This window comes from Delphinus delphis, chromosome 8 (assembly GCF_949987515.2).
Source record: "Delphinus delphis chromosome 8, mDelDel1.2, whole genome shotgun sequence".
Lineage (NCBI taxonomy): Eukaryota > Metazoa > Chordata > Mammalia > Artiodactyla > Delphinidae > Delphinus > Delphinus delphis.
The window spans coordinates 39,209,238-39,227,707 of record NC_082690.1 but is presented as its reverse complement, the minus strand read 5'-3'; the positions used below and the strand labels follow the sequence as shown (position 1 = coordinate 39,227,707).

At 36.4% G+C, this 18,470-nt stretch overlaps 2 protein-coding genes across 4 annotated transcripts in view; one reads left to right on the top strand and one right to left on the bottom strand.

The window, feature by feature from the left end:
- Window positions 1-2,038, top strand: part of CEP57 (centrosomal protein 57) — a 47,785-nt gene extending 45,747 nt beyond the window's left edge. The window contains exon 11 of the mRNA XM_060018080.1: window positions 216-2,038. Coding sequence (XP_059874063.1) covers window positions 216-446 — 231 coding nt within the window. The 3' untranslated portion in view covers window positions 447-2,038. The remainder of the gene's footprint in view (window positions 1-215) is intronic.
- Window positions 2,039-6,890: 4,852 nt separating this feature from the next.
- The window catches only part of MTMR2 (myotubularin related protein 2), a 116,483-nt gene continuing 104,903 nt past the window's right edge, over window positions 6,891-18,470 (bottom strand). For 2 of the 3 annotated variants that reach the window (XM_060018077.1, XM_060018078.1), the window contains exons 13-17: window positions 15,109-15,201; window positions 11,935-11,995; window positions 11,335-11,450; window positions 9,027-9,203; window positions 6,891-8,300 (exon numbers count right to left, since the gene is read on the bottom strand). In XM_060018077.1, coding sequence (XP_059874060.1) covers window positions 8,139-8,300; window positions 9,027-9,203; window positions 11,335-11,450; window positions 11,935-11,995; window positions 15,109-15,201 — 609 coding nt within the window. In that variant the 3' untranslated portion in view covers window positions 6,891-8,138. The remainder of the gene's footprint in view (window positions 8,301-9,026; window positions 9,204-11,334; window positions 11,451-11,934; window positions 11,996-15,108; window positions 15,202-18,470) is intronic. The other variant, XM_060018076.1, reaches the window with a different exon arrangement.

Genomic DNA, 18,470 nt, shown 5'->3' with positions numbered 1-18,470 from the left:
GAATTGATGTGTTGACTCTTGCTTACAGGTGTTTATGTCACTATATATTTTAAACACTGTTAAATGACTAGTACAATAGATTTTTGAAGCCTTTAAAAATATAAACCCAGAATATATTATATGTGTTTTAGTATGAGAGTTAGAAATAACAGTTTTCAGAAAAATATGTTTTCATTAATTTCTCCTTTTTTCCCTGCCTTGGTTTTTTGGTATAGCTGGAGAAACAGAAGTTGGAGAAGCAGAAGAGGGGATTAAGAACCACCAAAAAGACTCTTGAAGAAGGAAACAGCAGCGGCCGTTCTTCTGCAACCACAGGGACCACAAATAAGAAGGACTTTGCCAAACCGAGACCTGGAGAAAAAAGCAGGAAAAATCTTCAGTTATTGAAGGACATGCAAACCATACAGAATTCATTACAGAGCAATAGTTTGTGTTGGGATTACTGACTGGTACCAGGTCATAAATGTTATTCACATAATCCGTACCTCATCAATCAGATGTTGACAGTTTACTTTCCAGGTCTCATACTCTTACATTGGAATTAATTAATAGCAGGTATTAAGGGGCCCAAGCTTCATTACATAGGCTTCTTGTGTTACATATCACAACTAAATGTTAACCCATCTAAGTGGAAACCAGGGGAGTTTTAAAGGCCAAGAAGCCACACGTACTCTGTTTCCTTGTTTGAGATGAATTTGCTGTACTGAGATATTGCACTTTGTAAACAAATTACCAATGTTTGTTTTACTTGTGGGTGTGATTTTTTTAATAGCTCTATATATCTAAGTAAAATGAGGTTTAAATTATCAAAGTATGAGGCTGTCCCATAGGCAGTGTTTGAAAAGTCTCATTTTTAAATCTTCCCCTGGCGTGAATTGCCCACTTCTCCTTTTCAATGCAACCATTAAATGTACTTTGTTTCAACTATTGATGGAGGTTTTCTATATTTAAATATTTATACATATTTAAGAGGATTGTTTTCTTTTGACACTTCAAACATTGATCAGTGTTAAATACACCTTTATCGATGTTAATCCACCATTAAAAATTTTTGAAGACCGAAGCATTCATTTTAAATCAGTTAACTGTGAAGATTACAAAAGCATGTTTAAAACTATAAACAAATTGTAAATGAGGTTTTAGAATGAAGAGAGAATGGGAGGTGTTGTAAAGCATATATGTTTGTATTTTTAGATAATACCTGTTTGTAATCATGCTATTTATTTCAAGGCATTATGGTTTTTAATCTTAAAACTTAGAAGAACCCCTTGGCTATTTACTTTTATTGGTGTACAGTGTGAGTGCAATATTAACTGTACACATGCAACTGTCATTGTGTTAATAATGTAAATCGCAATTTTGAATAGATCAAGACATGTTAACTTTTTATAAATTTGCCACTGAAATCAATAAAGCAGCTTTCTTAAGGACACTGAAATTTTCCTTAACAGCCTGTTAATAAAGGCTTTATTTGTTGCATTCTATCAATCAAAAAAATACACTTTTAAATAGGACATTAACGTATTATGAGGAACAGTAAGAATATATGGTATTTACTACATAATTTACTTGCCTTTTTCATGCTTACATAGATACTAGGCCCAACAAAACTGGATTATCTCATGGTATAATGTTAAGATACTCTTCAGAGTACTAATGAACATGTTAACTAGATACTAAAGCAATTCCTTTTTTTGCCTCCCCTGGGATTGAAATGGAGTTCTAGGATTTTATCTAGACAACAGCATGAATTGTAGTGGCTGTCTGGGCACCAAGCTTGTTAGGCCTTTTACTGAATTCATTGTCTACAAAGTGTTTAATTAAGTGTCCTTAGATTTGGGGGTATTTGTGAATCTCCTAAACTTGTGTGTACACCTCTGCTTACATGTACAGTTTTCTTCCTTAGCAAGCAAGGTATGCTTACAAGCGGGCTGTAGACACCTGAATTACACGTTTCGGTACAGTGTGGTGGTGGCATGTGTACCACAGAGGCGGTGGCACAGAGGGAGGTGAGGCATGGCAGAGAAGGGAGTGATGAACAGGGATCATATCCTGGAGGAGGAAATGATGCCTAAACTCTACAAAACAGGAGTAACTCCAAGGGAGAACAGTTCCAGGTCAACAAGGTAAAATGAACAAAAGCAAGGAGGCAGGAGTCTGCCCTTTATATGGGAGAATTGGGACTAGCTGAGCAGTACTAGTACATAAAAGTTGAGGTATGCTGATGAGAATAGAAGGGTAAGCAGACAGGTGACAGGAGGCTCAGGAGCTTTGACTTAACCACACAGGCATCTAAATTTTATATCCCTGATCATAAAGGAAAAAGGTACACCTATGCAACCAATACTCACAGATAAATATAAAGTTATAAAACATAGAACTCTCCACTCAAAAGTTTTGTGTAAATATATAAAAAGTGCTAAGACCACCCTCCCAGGCTTCCACACACCTCAATGGATTATCTTTTTTTTTTTAGATTTACATTTGTTAGAAACACTTTCATTACAAGTGTTTTTCTTCATTACATGCATTACAGAATGGGTATCATTTGCATGCACTGAAATAACACTGCTGAACACAGCTTCAGCTAGCTTTGCAGGAAGTATCTTTATTATGTCCTCTTAACATGCGTTACAAAATGGGTGGGTATCACTTCCAGTCCCTAAAATGACACTGTGCTGAACACAGCTTGCAAGTAGCTGTGTTAGAAACATCTTTATTATAAGGGTTTCTTTTTAATTGAACAAATTTGACATGTAACATTGTATAAATTTCAGTGTACAATGATTGCCACTGTAGTGATATTTATCACATAATTATAGTATAATATTGTCTATATTCATTATATTATACATTATCTCTATGGCTTATTTACTGCTTGTTGCAAGTTTGTACCCTTAACATCGATCTTATCCCTCTAAGCTCCATCTCCTGGTCACCACCATTTTACTGGTTTTTGAGTTTGACTATTTTAGATTCCACATATGAGATCATGCAGTCTTTTTCTCTGACTTACTTATATCAGTATAATGTGCTCAAGGTCCCTTCATGTTGTTGCAAATGGCAGGATATCTTCCTTTCTCGTGGCTGAATAATATTCTATTGTGTATATATAACACATCATTTGTATCCATTCATCTATTGATGGGCATTTAGGTTGTTTCCATATCTTGGCTATTGTGAATAATGCTGCAGTAAACCTGGGAATGCATGTATTCTCTTTGAAATTCTATTTTCATTTCCTTTGGGTATTTACCTGGAAGTATGTTAGCTCAATTTTGAAATTTTTTTTTTTTTTTTTTTGTGGTACGCGGGCCTCTCACTGCTGCGGCCTCTCCCGTTGCGGAGCACAGGCTCCGGACGCACAGGCCCAGTGGCCATGGCCCACGGGCCCAGCCGCTCCGCCGCATGCGGGATCCTCCCGGACCGGGGCACGAACCTGCGTCCCCTGCATCGGCAGGCGGACTCCCAACCACTGTGCCACCAGGGAAGACCAATTTTGAAATTTTTGGTGAGCCTCCATATTGTTTTCCATAGTAGTTGGACCAGTTTACATTCCCACAACAGTGTACAGTTGAACCTTGTAGATGTACAGTTGAACACTTGAACAAAAGCATTTCTGCATTCAGAGATTCAACCAAACTCAGAGTTCACTGAAAAAAAATCTAAGTGGACCTGCACAGTTCTAACTTGTGTTAAGTGTCAACTGTATAAGGGTTCCCTTTTCACCACATACTCACCAGCACCCGTTATGTCACTTCTTGGTGACAGCCATTCTAACAGGTATGAGGTGTCTTATTATCGTTTTTATTTGCATTTCCCTGAAGATTAGGCATGTTGAGCATTTTTTCATGTACCTGTTTGCCATTCTGATATCCTCTTTGGAAAAATGTCCATTTAGTTATGCCCATTTTTTAGCTGGATTGGGTTTTCTTGTTGTTATTAAGTTGTATGTATTGTTTACATATATTTTGGACATTAAGCCCTTATTTAATATATGGTGTGCAAAAATTTTTCTCCCATTCAGTAGGTTATCCTTTCATTTTTTGTCTCTTTCGCTGTGCAGAATTCTGAGTTTGATGTAGTCCCATTTGTTTTTTGCTTTTGTTTGTGCTTTTGGCATTATGTCCAAAAAATCATTGCTAAGACCAATATTAAGGAGCTTCTCCCCTTCTAGAAGTTTTATGGTGTCAGGTCTTATGTTTAAGTCTTTGATCCATTTCAAGTTATTTTTTTTTAAATTATGATTTCTGTTAATATATTCAAAGCAGGACTTGATTACATTATCAAAAATTGCCCCCTCATCTCCTCATTTACTATCCAATTAGCCTGTTTTATTCACAGCACTTATCACTATTCAAGTTAATTTTTGTGAATGGTGTTAGCTAGGCATCCAATTTCATTGTTGTGCATGTGTTCTTCTCTGGTTTCCCAGCACCACTTTTTGAAGAGACTATCCTTTCCCCATTGGGTGTTCTTGGCTCCCTCGTCAAATATTAGGTGATGACTGGGATTTAATTCTGGGCTTTCTATTCTATTCCATTGGTCAATGTGTCTATTTTTGTGCCAGTACCATAATGTTTTTATTACTCCGGCTTTGTAATATAGTTTGAAATCTGAACACATGATATCCACAGCTTAGTTCTTTTTTCTCAGGATTATTTTGGCTGTTCGGGGCTTTTTTGTGGTTCCACAAAAATTTTTGGATTCTTTCTTCTGTGTCTGTAAAAGAATGCCTTTGGCACTTTGATGGGAACTGCACTGAATCTGTAGATAGCTTTGGGTAGTAAGGACATCTAGTAAAGTCCTCCATTGGGTTCTTCCAATCCACGAACATAGGATGTCTTTCCATTTGTGTCGTCTTTGATTTCTTTCAGCAGCCTTGTAGTTTTCATTGTACAGATCTTTCACTTCCTTGGTTAAACTTTTCCTCAGTAGTATATTGTTTTTGTGCTATTTTGAGTGGGATAGTTTTATCAATATTTTGTTTTCAGATGCTTCATCATTAGTGCAAAGGAATGCAACTGACTTATGTATGACGATTTTGTATCCTGGAACTTTACTGAAATTGTTGATTAGTCCCAACAGTGTTTTGGTTGACTCTGGGATTATCTATATATAAAACCAAATCATCACAAATAGAGACATTTTACTTCTTCCTTTCTGATTTGGATGCCTTTTTAAATTCTCTTGCCTAGTTGGTGTAGCTAGGAATTCCAATACTATAATGAATATGAGTGGTGAGACAATGATGAGGGCATCATTGTCTTGTTCCTGATCTTAGAGGAAAAACTTTCAACTGTTCTCCATTAACAGCTGTGGGTTTATGGTACACAGCCTTTGTTATATTGAGGTATATTCTTTTTTTACCCAATCTGTTAAAGGTTTTTATTATGAAAGGATGTTGTATTTTGTCAGATCCTTTTTCTGCATTTATTGAAATGATCATATAATTTTTCTTTCATTTTATTGAAGTGATGTATTATTACATTTATTGATTTGCATATGTTAAATCATCCTTGCATACAAGGGATCAATCCCACTTTGGTCATGGTATATAATCCTATTTGCGTGTCCTTGAATTTGGTTTGCTAATATTTGGTTGAGAGTTTTTGCGTCTATATTCAGCAGGGATATTGGTCTGTAGTTTTCTTGTATCCTCATTTGGTTCTGGTATCAATGTAATGCTGGCCTTGTAGATGACTTTGGAAGAGTTCCCTCCTCCTTAATACTTTGGAAGTGTTTGGAGGAAGATTGTGTTCGTTCTTCTTTATATGTTTGGTAGAATTCACCACTGAAGCCATCTGGTACTGTAGGTTTCTGTGTTGGGATTTTTTTGATTACTGTTTCAGTTCCTTTACTCATTACTGGTCTGTCATGGAGATCTCTCCTCAGAAATCTGGGGTGTCGCTGAAAAGCAATGGGACCCTCCAACTGCAGCCCACAAGCTGAGTAGACTTATACTTACCCTTTGCACTTTCCACCTCCTCTGCTGGAGAGGTTGCTGCTGCCGCCACAGCCAGTGTCACCACATCTCCCTTGGCTCCCTAGCCTCCTTTGAGGTTTCATTCACCCAATTTCAGATACAGAGATGAATCTCTCTCAGGTGTCCTGGTATGCTGTGCAGAGGCACTTGTGTCCAGTTATGGATGTCTGATTCGTTAGAAGTCGAAGGGAGAGAAAAGGAAGCACTGGTGCCACTGTGATGCTGATGTCTTCACTAAAGGATCATCTTAAAGGCACTCCACTTTGGAGACTCCTGCAAAAGGTAAAAGGAAACCCCTGGAAAGTTTTAAAAGGAGAAGTGATAGATTTGCACTTAGATTGCTCTGAATGGAATTTAGATTCTGAATGGAATTAGATTGCTTTGAATGGAATTTCAAGTGAATATGAGGGTATTAAGACTAGAAGTTTTAAATTCTTGAACCTCTTCAGTCATCTACATTCTTTTATGTGGCATCAGACCAAGATGATAAAGGCTTAAGGGAGGGAAATGGAACAATGCACAGAGAGAATGGATTTATAAAATATTTGGAATAGAAAATTTAGCTTTAATACTGACAGACTGGTCACTTAAATACTGTTATAAATTTTCTTATAACAAATTTCAATGATAAAATCATTTTGGTACCAATTTTGCTAATACTGGATGTACTAATAACGGAAATTATACTTACTCATTGCAAAACCAAGAGCAGGGCAAAAGGTTCAGACTAGTGAGTTAACAAGTGAAAAAACACTGATTTTGAGTATTTGATTTATCTGATCAAACTGAACATTTCCTTTAGAGCAGCTGCTATGAAACAGCCCTTTCCTCAAAAAATTCCAAATAACATTTCTGCAAAAGAAACTTAAGGCAAACAACTTAGAACAAGGACAAAGTTTAAAAGTCAGTTGAAATTTTCTTTTAATTAAAGACCCAAGGGACAAGAAGCTCCTTTGTGTTACAGTACATAACATATGGCTCTTATACAGAGTAAAATAGACACCAGGGAGTCAAGTGTTTATACCAGCGCTGAATTCTTACTGTAGCAGCCAAAAAGTGAAACAGGATTTCCTTTACTGGCATTGAGACTGTAATACATTTTTACATGCAATAAATTCTTTGGTAGACTTAATCATTCAGTGGAATTATAGAATTTGCAAAGGAAAGTAATAGTCAAATATTTCATGTAAAATTTGAGCACAGTACTTCTCACCATATGCTATTTATACAGACTTCAGAAAAAATGTCAATCCTACTAAACCTTTACCTACTGCCTCAAAATTTGCTAGTTAACTTCTCTGTGTTCAAAAAAAAAAAATGTAACTATAATAAAGTAGGGCAGATAATGAGTTTTTTAAATATGTTTCATGATGTTTCTAGTAATTGTGCAAATGGAAACTAATCTGAAGGATGTGGAATTCTTTGAAATCCTGGATGGCTACCACTTTCTCCTCTCCATCCTCCTCCCAAGCACATCTGTAAGGCATCATTTTGGAACAGCTATCTAATACATCTTAAATTAAGTACATAAATAATGACAGCAATAATTTTCAACTATTACTACACCATAATATCCTCAAGACTTTGCCTTATTATATGAAGAACACGAGTTTTGAATGGTGAAAGTAAATCACTTACTACAAAAAGGAAAAACCCATGATGGGCAAAGGAGCATCAAATGATCTTGATTATGACACTGAAGCCCAGTATGTATAATGCCATGAAATGTCAGTATTGGTTTGGTTTGAAAACTGATGCTCCTCCTTCTGTGCAATGAGTGCTCTTCCATCAAGAAGTATATTTCTGAAGTAGTTTGTGTTTTGATTTTACCACACACCAAAATTTCTGAGACAGCATTTTCCTTTTAAAATCAGAAACTTGTTCCCACTGTGGATCCAGGACTGAAGCATTTTAATGTTCTTTGGGTGACTTATAAGATTAGTGTCATAATCATGTAATTACATGTGGGGTTATTTCACTTAAACCACCTGCACTGCTACAGTTCTAAACTCATCCTAGAGAGATTTAAAATAAATAAAGTGACTTAAGTTCTCTCACAGATGGGTTCTATATTCAGAAACTTTCTCCTCATGAAGCTGCCACTGTAATCAGAGTTCATGGCGATGACCGATGGCCCCATCCAGTAGCCCTCTCACACAACAGTCTGTACAGGAGTGACACACTGTGCAGGAGAACCGGCTCTCTCCGAGGATGAGGTTGATCGGTTGGAAATTTCTCTCTGTAGTTCCTCTACTTTCTTCTGAAGCTCTGCTCGTTTAGCAAGAAGTTCTTTATATCTGTTGTGAATGGGCTCCTACAAGAGCAGCACACCCTAAAATTATTTAACTAGGCAATCCTAAACAAACCCAAAGTCAAGTCATTCCAGTATAGAGCTCCTTCCCTCAATGCTGCAATGTGTGTGTTTTCAGCTATGGGAACCACACCCACCTTTCCAGAACATCAGTGAAAACTAACTTCAGGGACTCCTCTGACACCACTGCTCTTTTCACTGGCTTCCCTAGTGCCCCCCAAGTGTTTCCACAGAATACCCTGAAACTGGTACTTAGACAAATACAACAAATAATTAAGTAACAATGTAATCTAAAAGCCAATACTCAAAAGATTTCCTGTCATTTAGTTGCAGACTTTTTAGTCTTTTAAACAGTTCTAAGCAGTAAATATTCCATAACATTTTTTAAAAATCAACCAGAATTTTGTTAGGCTTTTAACTTTCCTAAAGCTATTTTCTCCAGCCTATTAAAACAAGACCTCTAGTCCAGCGCCCTCATTTTATAGAAGAGGGGAAAAAAGACAAAACAGAAGTGACTTGTCCAAGGCCAAACAAGCGAGTCATGATAAGAACCAAGTGTACTGATTATCCCTATGTAGTGCTTTTTCTACTATGCAATTAAAACTGTTAACAGGAAAAAGTGAAAGCTTTAAATATGCACAGATAATTTTTCTAGCTGCTTTAAAGGGGACGAATGTAATTCATACAACTGCATGGATAAAAACTCTCATTGTATATTGCAGGGCATACCTGTGGCTTCATCCGTGGATTCCACCTTACGTAGTATCCCACCCAGAGCTCTAGGTGGCGCATGCTGGCTACTGGATAAAGGACATGATTGGAATAGCTCCCATAGAGAGGATTAGTGAAGTCCTCCAGCTGACTATTTATGTAAGACCACAATGACACAGTCCTTTTGGGAAGATTCTATAAGAAGGAAAAAGATTCTCCATTACATAAGCTAATTATACTTTAGATGGAATTTGTAAAGAGGTATATTGTGTTCATTTAAATTGTTTCAGAGGGAGAGAGAACTCAAGACACTGTGGTGACAGCCCCACTTAGATTAAAATTAGAGGGTATTGGAAAACTGTGCAGTTCTGCAAAAAGTTAAAGAGTTACCATACCAGCAATTCCACTCTTAGGTATATACCCAAGAGAAGTGAAAACACATGCACACACAACCCAGTACACAAATGTTCAAAGTAGCATCAGTCATAATAGCCAAAAAGTAGAAACAACCCAAAAGACCATCAACTGATAAATGGATAAAATGCAGTATATCAATACAATGGATGATTCAGTCATAAAAAGGAATGAAGTACTGATACACGCTACAAATTGAACCTTGAAAACATTATGCTAAGTGAAAGAAGCCAAACACAAAGGCCACACCCTGACTGATTTCATTTATATGAAATGTCCAGAAGAGGCAAATTAAGAGACAGATTAGTGTTTGCCAGGGTCTGAGAGGAGAGAAGAATGGGAAGCAACTACTAATAGGTATGGGGTTTCTTTTCAGTGTTCTGAAATTAATGGTGGTGATGCCTATACAACTCTAGAGATGCTAAAACCCACGAAATTATACACTTTAAAAGAGTGAATTTTATGGAATGCAAATTATAGCTCAGTTTTAAAAACATTTCTTTTTTTAAAGATAATAGTGAATCCTATCTGAGGCTCTCAAAAAATGAAAGTATCTTTGGAAGTTATCTATTAATTACCTAACATGCAAGAAATTCTTTTTTTGTACCAATAATTGTTTCTTTTATTGCTGAGTAGTACTACATCATATAGAAATACCACAGGTGAAGGGCATTTAGGTTGTTTTCAGTTTTCAGCCACTGTAAGTAAAGCTGGTATGAACATTTGTGGGAAGAAAATCAGAATTTTGTGGAAACAAAAAGTTTCTATTTCTCTAGGATAAATACCCAGTAGTGTGATTACCAGGTCATATGGTAAGTAAATGCATAGCTTTATATACAAATGTCAACTGTTTATGAGACATTCAATAGATTCTTGACTGCCTACTATGCATGGAAATATTTACTGCATGCTACATACTGAAGATGTAATGGTGAATTAAAAAATTTAATACCGGTCGTCAAGGAATTTCTAGTCTAGGAAGCACTTACTACATGGCAGTTATTGTAGTGTTTTGTATGGCTTATTTTATGTAATCCTCACAACAGTAAGCAGTATTAAGTACTTTAGTAAATAAGTACTATTATCCCTACTTTACAGAAGCCTAAATTAACTTGCCCAACTTCACACAGTAAGTCAAAGATCCAAGATTTGAACCCAGGCAGCCTGGCTCCAGAGCAAGCATTCTTTGCTACTAGGCTTTATAGAAAAACATGAAGAAACTATTTTATAGCCACATTTTTTAGAATGAAAACTGAAGCAGAGGGAGACACTAATCAAGATAATTTAGAATTTCATACATAGGATAGATGTGTTTTGAGGAAGACAACCTGAAATGTAATCCTTACAAGGTTTCTTCTAAATAATATCAACCACTTAAAAGTGGTAACTCTGGGCTAGTGGGGTAACAAATTTTAACTTTCTGCTTAATATCTTTTCAGTGTTCGAATGTTTTATGGTATTATTTTACAATTTTAAAAAAAACCTTTAAAATGGCTCATACATATGCAGAATATATTTGGGGAAGTGAGCTGTCCATTCATTCAAATACATTTTTTTTTGCTAATTATATTTTTCTGCACCTGTTTTGATGGATTTCCATCCTGCAGGGAGTGACAGGTACATGGGCACTCCTAAGACTACACATACTTCAGTTCTCTTTAGGAGACACTGCTTCCTACCCATAAACTCAACTGACAGCTGGCTAGCATATTCAGCCTTGTGACAGAGGTGCTTTAAAATAGATCAGGTTCAGATGTATGGAAAGAAGCATATTACAGCATATAAAATAAAATATAGCTAAAGGAATCATCCAAAAGAACAACTGTTCAGTTGAAATCCATCAGAGGATGCACTCTAGTAGAGAAAGCACATATTAGGGATACAGGGGGGAGGGTCAGGGCTCATGTTTTACCTCTTTTCCTCTCTGCTGTTCACTGTTACAGAGGAATGTTCCAAACAAACAGCTATATAGGTGGTCCAAAATGGTAATGAGAAAATATTCATTGAATTCAAATGCTGTAGGAAACTGCAAAATCAAACACCACAAACACACAAAATTATTAAGACATTTTCTCAAGCATATTCATCCCTGTATACTGGCAGATCCTTTGTAATACTTCTTAAAATTAGGCTGAACAATATTCAAGACTATATATTTCTAAGCCATTATGGCATTATCTGCTTGGTCTTCTGTTCAAAATTATTTTCTGAGATAATTTTTCCTAATATCTCCTTTTCTTGTACAGTAAGAGTTTGAATGGTCTGATCTTGATGTTTCTGCATCTGTTTATATCAGTTAACCCTCAACTTGAGCCTAATAAATTCTGACTTGTCTTTCTCTGCCAAAAATGACCATAAGCAACATAGTAAGATGTTTCTTTAAATTTTCAACATAGTTTTGTTTCTAGGAATTACACAAAAAAATATCGACGTCTCCAGAAAATGTCAGCAATGCACAAAAATAAATTCCAAGGCAGACATGCAGATCATTTAAAAGCCAACCTACTTATCTTTTCAAGGAACATGCACTCAAACCAGGATATCTTGTAATCCAGTACTCTGGCAGCCTCTCTCTAAAAAAAGAAAATTCACTGTCTCTTTAACCTAGGACAAGTGCTTGACTGGATGTCTTGCTATTACACAAACAACACAATTTTGGGGGAATGTATCAAGGACCAATTACAGATCCCAGGAAGGAGGGTAAGGGATTTAGTATAATCCATCCTATCCATCTAATGTTTCAAGAATTATCTGAAAGCTTCTATGTAGCACTGTACCATTTACAGGACTGTGAAAAGGAATTCCATGAATATTTGGATTGTGGATTTGGGAAATAAATATTGGTGCCAAATTTTTCTTAGAATGATCCCTACCCCATAGTGGAGGAAAACAGTATGAACTGCATGCAAAAGGGACAGGGATGAAAACAACTTTGCCTTGAAGTTTCCTAAATTTATAAGCACGGTAACGTGGCAAATTTATCTTCTCAAACAATTTATCTTCTTGAACAATTCTTGAATAATAATTTTTGTGGCTGTGAAGCAAATGAAGCAGGTAATAAAGCACATGCCAACATAAAGCCAATCAATTGTAAGAAACTTTGTCAAATCACATTCATTCATTTACAGAACAAATCCCATCTCCTGTACTGTTGTTTTTTTTTAAAATTTTTTACTTATTTTTGGCTGCATTGGGTCTTCGTTGCTGCGTGCGGGCTTTCTCTAGTTGCAGCGAGCTGGGGCTACTCTTCATTGCAGTGCATGGGCTTCTCATTGCAGTGGCTTCTCTTATCGCAGAGCATGGGCTCTAGGCGCACAGGCTTCAGTAGTGGCACGCGGGCTTAGCAGTTGTAGCTCACAGGCTCAGTAGTTGTGGCACACAGGCTTAGCCCACGGCATGTGGCATCTTCCCGGACCAGGGATTGAACCCGTGTCCCCTGCACTGGCAGGCGGACTCAACCACTGCACCACCAGGGAAGTCGCCCCATCTCCTGTACTGATACACACTCTTAACAGCCTTATTTATTAGTCAACCATGAATGCACCCTGACTCATTACATAGCAAGCCAAAGGAGCTAAGCCTATGATTAGTCTTTCATCTTTGTGGCAAAACTATTATCTCAGTTATGAGAAGATGGCTTAATCAGTGAGCATTTCCTGACAACAAAACTAAAATAGCATTATTTTAGAGCATTATTTAAATAGAGTAGTAACTGCTGCTCTTGTTTTTAAAATTCTGAACAGAGAAGGAATATTTTGTCTCCTTACATGTTTAAACTCTAAAGGGCCCTTTATCAACTGCTTCCTGATCCCAGGACTGAGAGGATGAGGATGAGGGCAGAAGGAGGTGTAGAGTCTGGCTAATTACATTATTGGTTCCATTTTAACAAATTTGCTATTTAAATCTCTGCACATTCAATTAGTCATAAAACTGACGATTGCCAATAAACATTATTACTATCTAACACATTCAATGCTCAGGAAGAAAATATCATACAGAAAAATATAAGCAGACATTTACAATAAAGACTCACAACTATAGTGGTATTTTAAGTTCTATCAACGAAACAAGATTAAACTGGTATTACATTATTTATTAACTTAAGCTCAAAATTAGAGTTAAATTGCTTTTAGATATACAGCATATAAAAAGTTAACACAACTACTAAGAAAGAAATGCATTTGTCATGTACTCTTCTATGTGAACAATTGGTAAATGTGACTGATTTTGTTTTTCTAACAAATATACCAGAACTAATAGTTCACACACATTGCTCCCTTCAAGGTATGTTCCCCAGAAAGCAGTACACTTAACCATCAATGATGACTTTTGTAGTCCTTTGATATGGCATATTTGATTTTTACCAACACTGTCAAATATTACTTAAAGATTGATAATGGTCAAAAGTAGGTCCTATTGTTTATGGTCAAACACCCCCCTCCCCCAAAAAAAAGGATTGATAAGGATTTGTAATAGCTAATATATCAAAAACTATCTCAAAGGCAGTTCCAAAGGAAAAATTCAAACCTACTCCAAGAAGCAGTAAACATTATTAAACTAATAAGCATGTTGTATCTCCCTTCCCCCTAGTATGCCAAGGGCCTAATTTGTAGAACAAAACTGAATTGTATACACATTTGCATCACGTGTTAAAATACCAGCCTTAACAAACGGTAGTCATATCTATTACGACACTTCATTTAAGCCAGCAGGTTTCAAAACAATCCACCCAAACTGAAATGCTTATGGGAGAAAAATAAACTATTCGATATGTAATTAATGTATTTCACTTGAGGATCACCATTTTTCTCTTAATGAAATAAAGAGTATTTTATTGAAACCAGAACACAATCCTAAAGCCAAGCAGAGCCAGCAACTGCCCTACTTTATATTCCTGTGGCAGTCTAATGAAAAACTAACCAGGCTCCCAGTTGTTTGAGGTCTAATAAAACTCTTGGATAAATAATTAACTGAAAAAAAAATAATTAACTGATACACCAATGAACTGTATCTAACTTTTGGGTTCTGAGATTATTTTTCCTGAGTTAAACATTTTTAAGACACCAATTCCTTGCCTCATTAGTGAAGTGATCCCATAATAAATCAGGTGTTTTTCAATCTCCTCTGGTATCTTTCCAAAAGACTAAATCTATTTACAGTAATGTTTCAAATCATTTGCTAGAATGTTGATTAAGTCTAAAAGAACATAATCTCTCTCTCCATACCTAAAAAGAACTGAATCTATTACATACATACCTTGCCATAATTCCCATCTAAATACATTTTTCCATCAAAAGTGCTTAAAACATGATTTCATTTCGCTTGAGTTACCTAGCCTATTTCATTTCTTTACCTCCTTTAGCAATGTACAGATGAGTTTCTGGGTGAATATAAAGCCATTATTTAACACTAATTGTCCAAAACAAAAGAGGAAACCTCTCAGGGGTTATTATCAATGCCATGCATTGAAATGCTAATGGAATCAAATTGTCAACTGTTTAATACTACCTCCAAATAATATCGTTTAACTTAATTCATAATGTAATAATAGGTAATAGTTCTAGTACCTAGAAAACTTACAAGAATTTCCATTTTACATGAAATGTAAGATAATCAGTGATCAAATCCAACTCTGACTGGACAGCTTAAAAGAGAGATGTAAGAATGGATATCCCAGATAAATTACCTGTCTTGTCATTTGCCAGACACAGTCAATAAACTGAAGAAAAACAGGTGATCTGTCTGCATCTGCATGGTTCTTATCTCCATGGCCAAGTCTCTGAAGCAAAGAATGAAATATTATATAAGCTTTGTGGGATTTTTCAGCTTTTACTGAAAGTAATTTTATTTTCCAAGAAAAGTAATATTTGCTCAATATTTTTAAAAATTCAGAATATCTTTTTAAAAGAGCACTGCAAGGAAAACAGAAATTACCATAATCCCACCAAGCAGAAATCTCTATTAACATTTCAATGTGCAAACTGCCAGGTTATTTCCTAACATGAGACACTTGTAACAGGAATTACAACTCAGTTTAATAAACAAAACTCAGATCCTAAAAGGCTGATAATGGAACACAGGAGCAGCCAGAACTCAGAGCCCAGATTTTTCTTCTGTAGATTTTGCCCTGAATATTAACAGTTCCTTGTACACTAGCTTCAGGAAGCACCCTTCTCCTTTAACACCTTGGCCAGTGCATGAAGGGGACCTGTTGCATCTGAGCTCCAGACTGTCTTTCAAAAAGTATCACATTAGCACAAATCTTTGAAAACTTTTAAAAAATGCTTGACATCTCCCCTCAAGCATACACTCACCTACTTTCTCAATTTTTTTTTCTCCTCTGAAGACTTCTGCCCCCAGTGACTGAGATAAACCTCTACTCTGTACCCAAAAACAGTGATTCTAAAAGTATGGTCCACAGACTTCCGGCAGCAGGGCAGGTCTGTGAGTTCAAAGCTATTTTTATAATATTACTAAGACACGTTTTGCCTTTTTCAATGTGTTGACATTTGCACTAATGGTGTTAAAGTGATGAAGAATAAAAACTTTTGGTACCTTAGTAGGAATCAAGAAGCAAGGCATTGAAATCAATCTATACTAGCAGTTATTATATTCTTCCTTGACAAACACGTGCAGTAAAAGAAGGAAAAAAAAGAAAGCCAATCTCTCTTAAGCCAGTTTCCTTGATGAAGCAGTAAAAGTTATTAACTTTATTAAATCTCCCCATCTGAGTACAAAATTTTTAAGTATCCTATTAACAAAATGGGAAATATAATATGCTTCTGCTGCAGACTTAAGTAGGATGGTAGGAAACACGGCTTTTTCATGGAACATCATTTTGACTTGAAAGAACAATATATGAACTATGATTATTAAGACCTGAATATCTTGCAGACATTTTTTTGAAAATGTACAAAAGTGAATGCGTCACTTCAAGGAAAACAATGGACAGTGTTTGTTACCAATGATACAATTCAAGTTTCTGAGTGAAAATTAGACTTGGGGGAAATTTTTATCTGCTACAATGAGTTTGATAATACTTTTCTGATAAAATCAGTAGCGGTATTAACAAATGTGACTATATTATATAATGAAATGCACTAATATTGGAAGGGCTGTGTAAATCAGTAAGCCAGTATTTTCCAAATTACCAACACTTGATGTTACAAAATCATGCATGGGTAAGAGATCTATTTATTCAAAGTGCAAGACAGACCAAAGGAATTTAATAGAACAAACAACAAAAAAATTCATTGAGTTAGTTTTGGATTCCACATTACAATTAACTGCTAAGAAACTACCATTTGTCGAGTTTTGGCACAGTATCAAAGAAAAATATCCACAATTCCCTGAAAAAAATTAAAATACTCTCTATTTTTCAACCTACATATCTGTGTGTGGTCAGATTTTCCTCATTTCTTCAACCAACAGAACATATTGCAACAGATTGAATGCAGAAGGAGACATGAAATTCAGCTATCTTCTATTAAGCCAGACATTAAAGAAATTTGCAGAAGATGTAGAATAATGCCACTCTTCTCATTAAACTTCTTTATTTGTTTTGGAAAATATAGTTATTTTTCTTTAAAATGTTATTTATGTTAATATATAATAGTACTATGGTTTGAATGTTTGTGTTCCCCCAAAATTCACATGTTGAAATCCTAATGCCCAGTGTGATGGTATTAGGAGCTAACTAGGTCATGAGGGTGGAATCCTCATGAATGGGATTAATGCTCTTATCAAAAGAAACCCCACAAAAAAAAAAAAAGAGACCCCACAGAGGCCCCAGCCCTCTTCCACCATTCAAGAACACAGCGAAATGTTGGCAGTCTGCACCCCAGAAAAAGGCCTTCACCAGAAGGCCATGCTGGCACTCTGAACTTGGACTTCCAGCCATCAAAACTGTGAGAAATATAGCTGCCCAAATGGACTAAGAAAACAGATTTATTTCTTTAAATAATAAATTTTTAAAATTTAATTTCTAATATGGTAAATACTGATAGATATAAACAAAGTTCTTTCGGGTCATCAATAATTGTTAAAAAAGGAAAGAGGTCCAGAAATCAAAAAGTTTGAGAATCATTACCCTGTATTAACCATGTGAGCATACCCTCTTGATCAGATGTCCTTTAACTGTCAAATTCTGCTTTCAGATAACAACTAAGGGGGAAAAAATGGAGTAGGTAACCAGATTCAATAATTTAGGAATCCACTGCAACTTCAAACAGTCTGAAATATTTATGATTTTGGTTATATTTATATGAACACGTACGGCTTTGGCTGACTAAAACTTCATTCTTCTTCATTTCTTTTTTTTTTTTTTTTTTTTTTGCAGTACGCGGGCCTCCCACCGCTGTGGCCTCTCCCGTTGCAGAGCACAGGCTCCGGACGCGCAGGCTCAGCGGCCATGGCTCACGGGCCCAGCCGCTCCGCGGCACGTGGGATCCTCCCGGACCGGGGCACGAACCCGTGTCCCCTGCATCGGCAGGCGGACTCTCAACCACTGCGCCACCAGGGAAGCCCCATTTTTTTTTTTTTTAATGGTTTTTTCATGGTAAGTACGTTTTATAGAGAATTGAAAAACATGAGCTATTTGAATAGATACTCCAGATGACCAATTTTATTTAACAGTTCAAGTTCAAAAGAGCAGACTACCTTTAAATGTCCATTTCTTGCAAGTTTTTTCATAAACACTGCTGGTAGCTACTGGATACTAACGGTTAACATTAGAGACAGCATCTGAGCAAACATATTTCAGAAAGTCTTTCAGCTAATCTAGGAAAATGCTGCCAAAAATCACACTCTCAGGGGCTTCAAGGCCTCTGAACAATCTTAACTCTCATCTCCAGATTTTCTAAACCTGCCCCTCCCTCGACTCTACTCCAGCCACTCAGTCCCACCCAGTGTGAGACACTCACACTCACCATTTGCTCACACTGCTCCTCTTTCCTGGGAAAATATTCCTGCTCCGCACTCTCTAAATTCTATGATTACAACTAACACATACCACGGATGGGCATACATGAGAACCAAGGCCTACAAGGT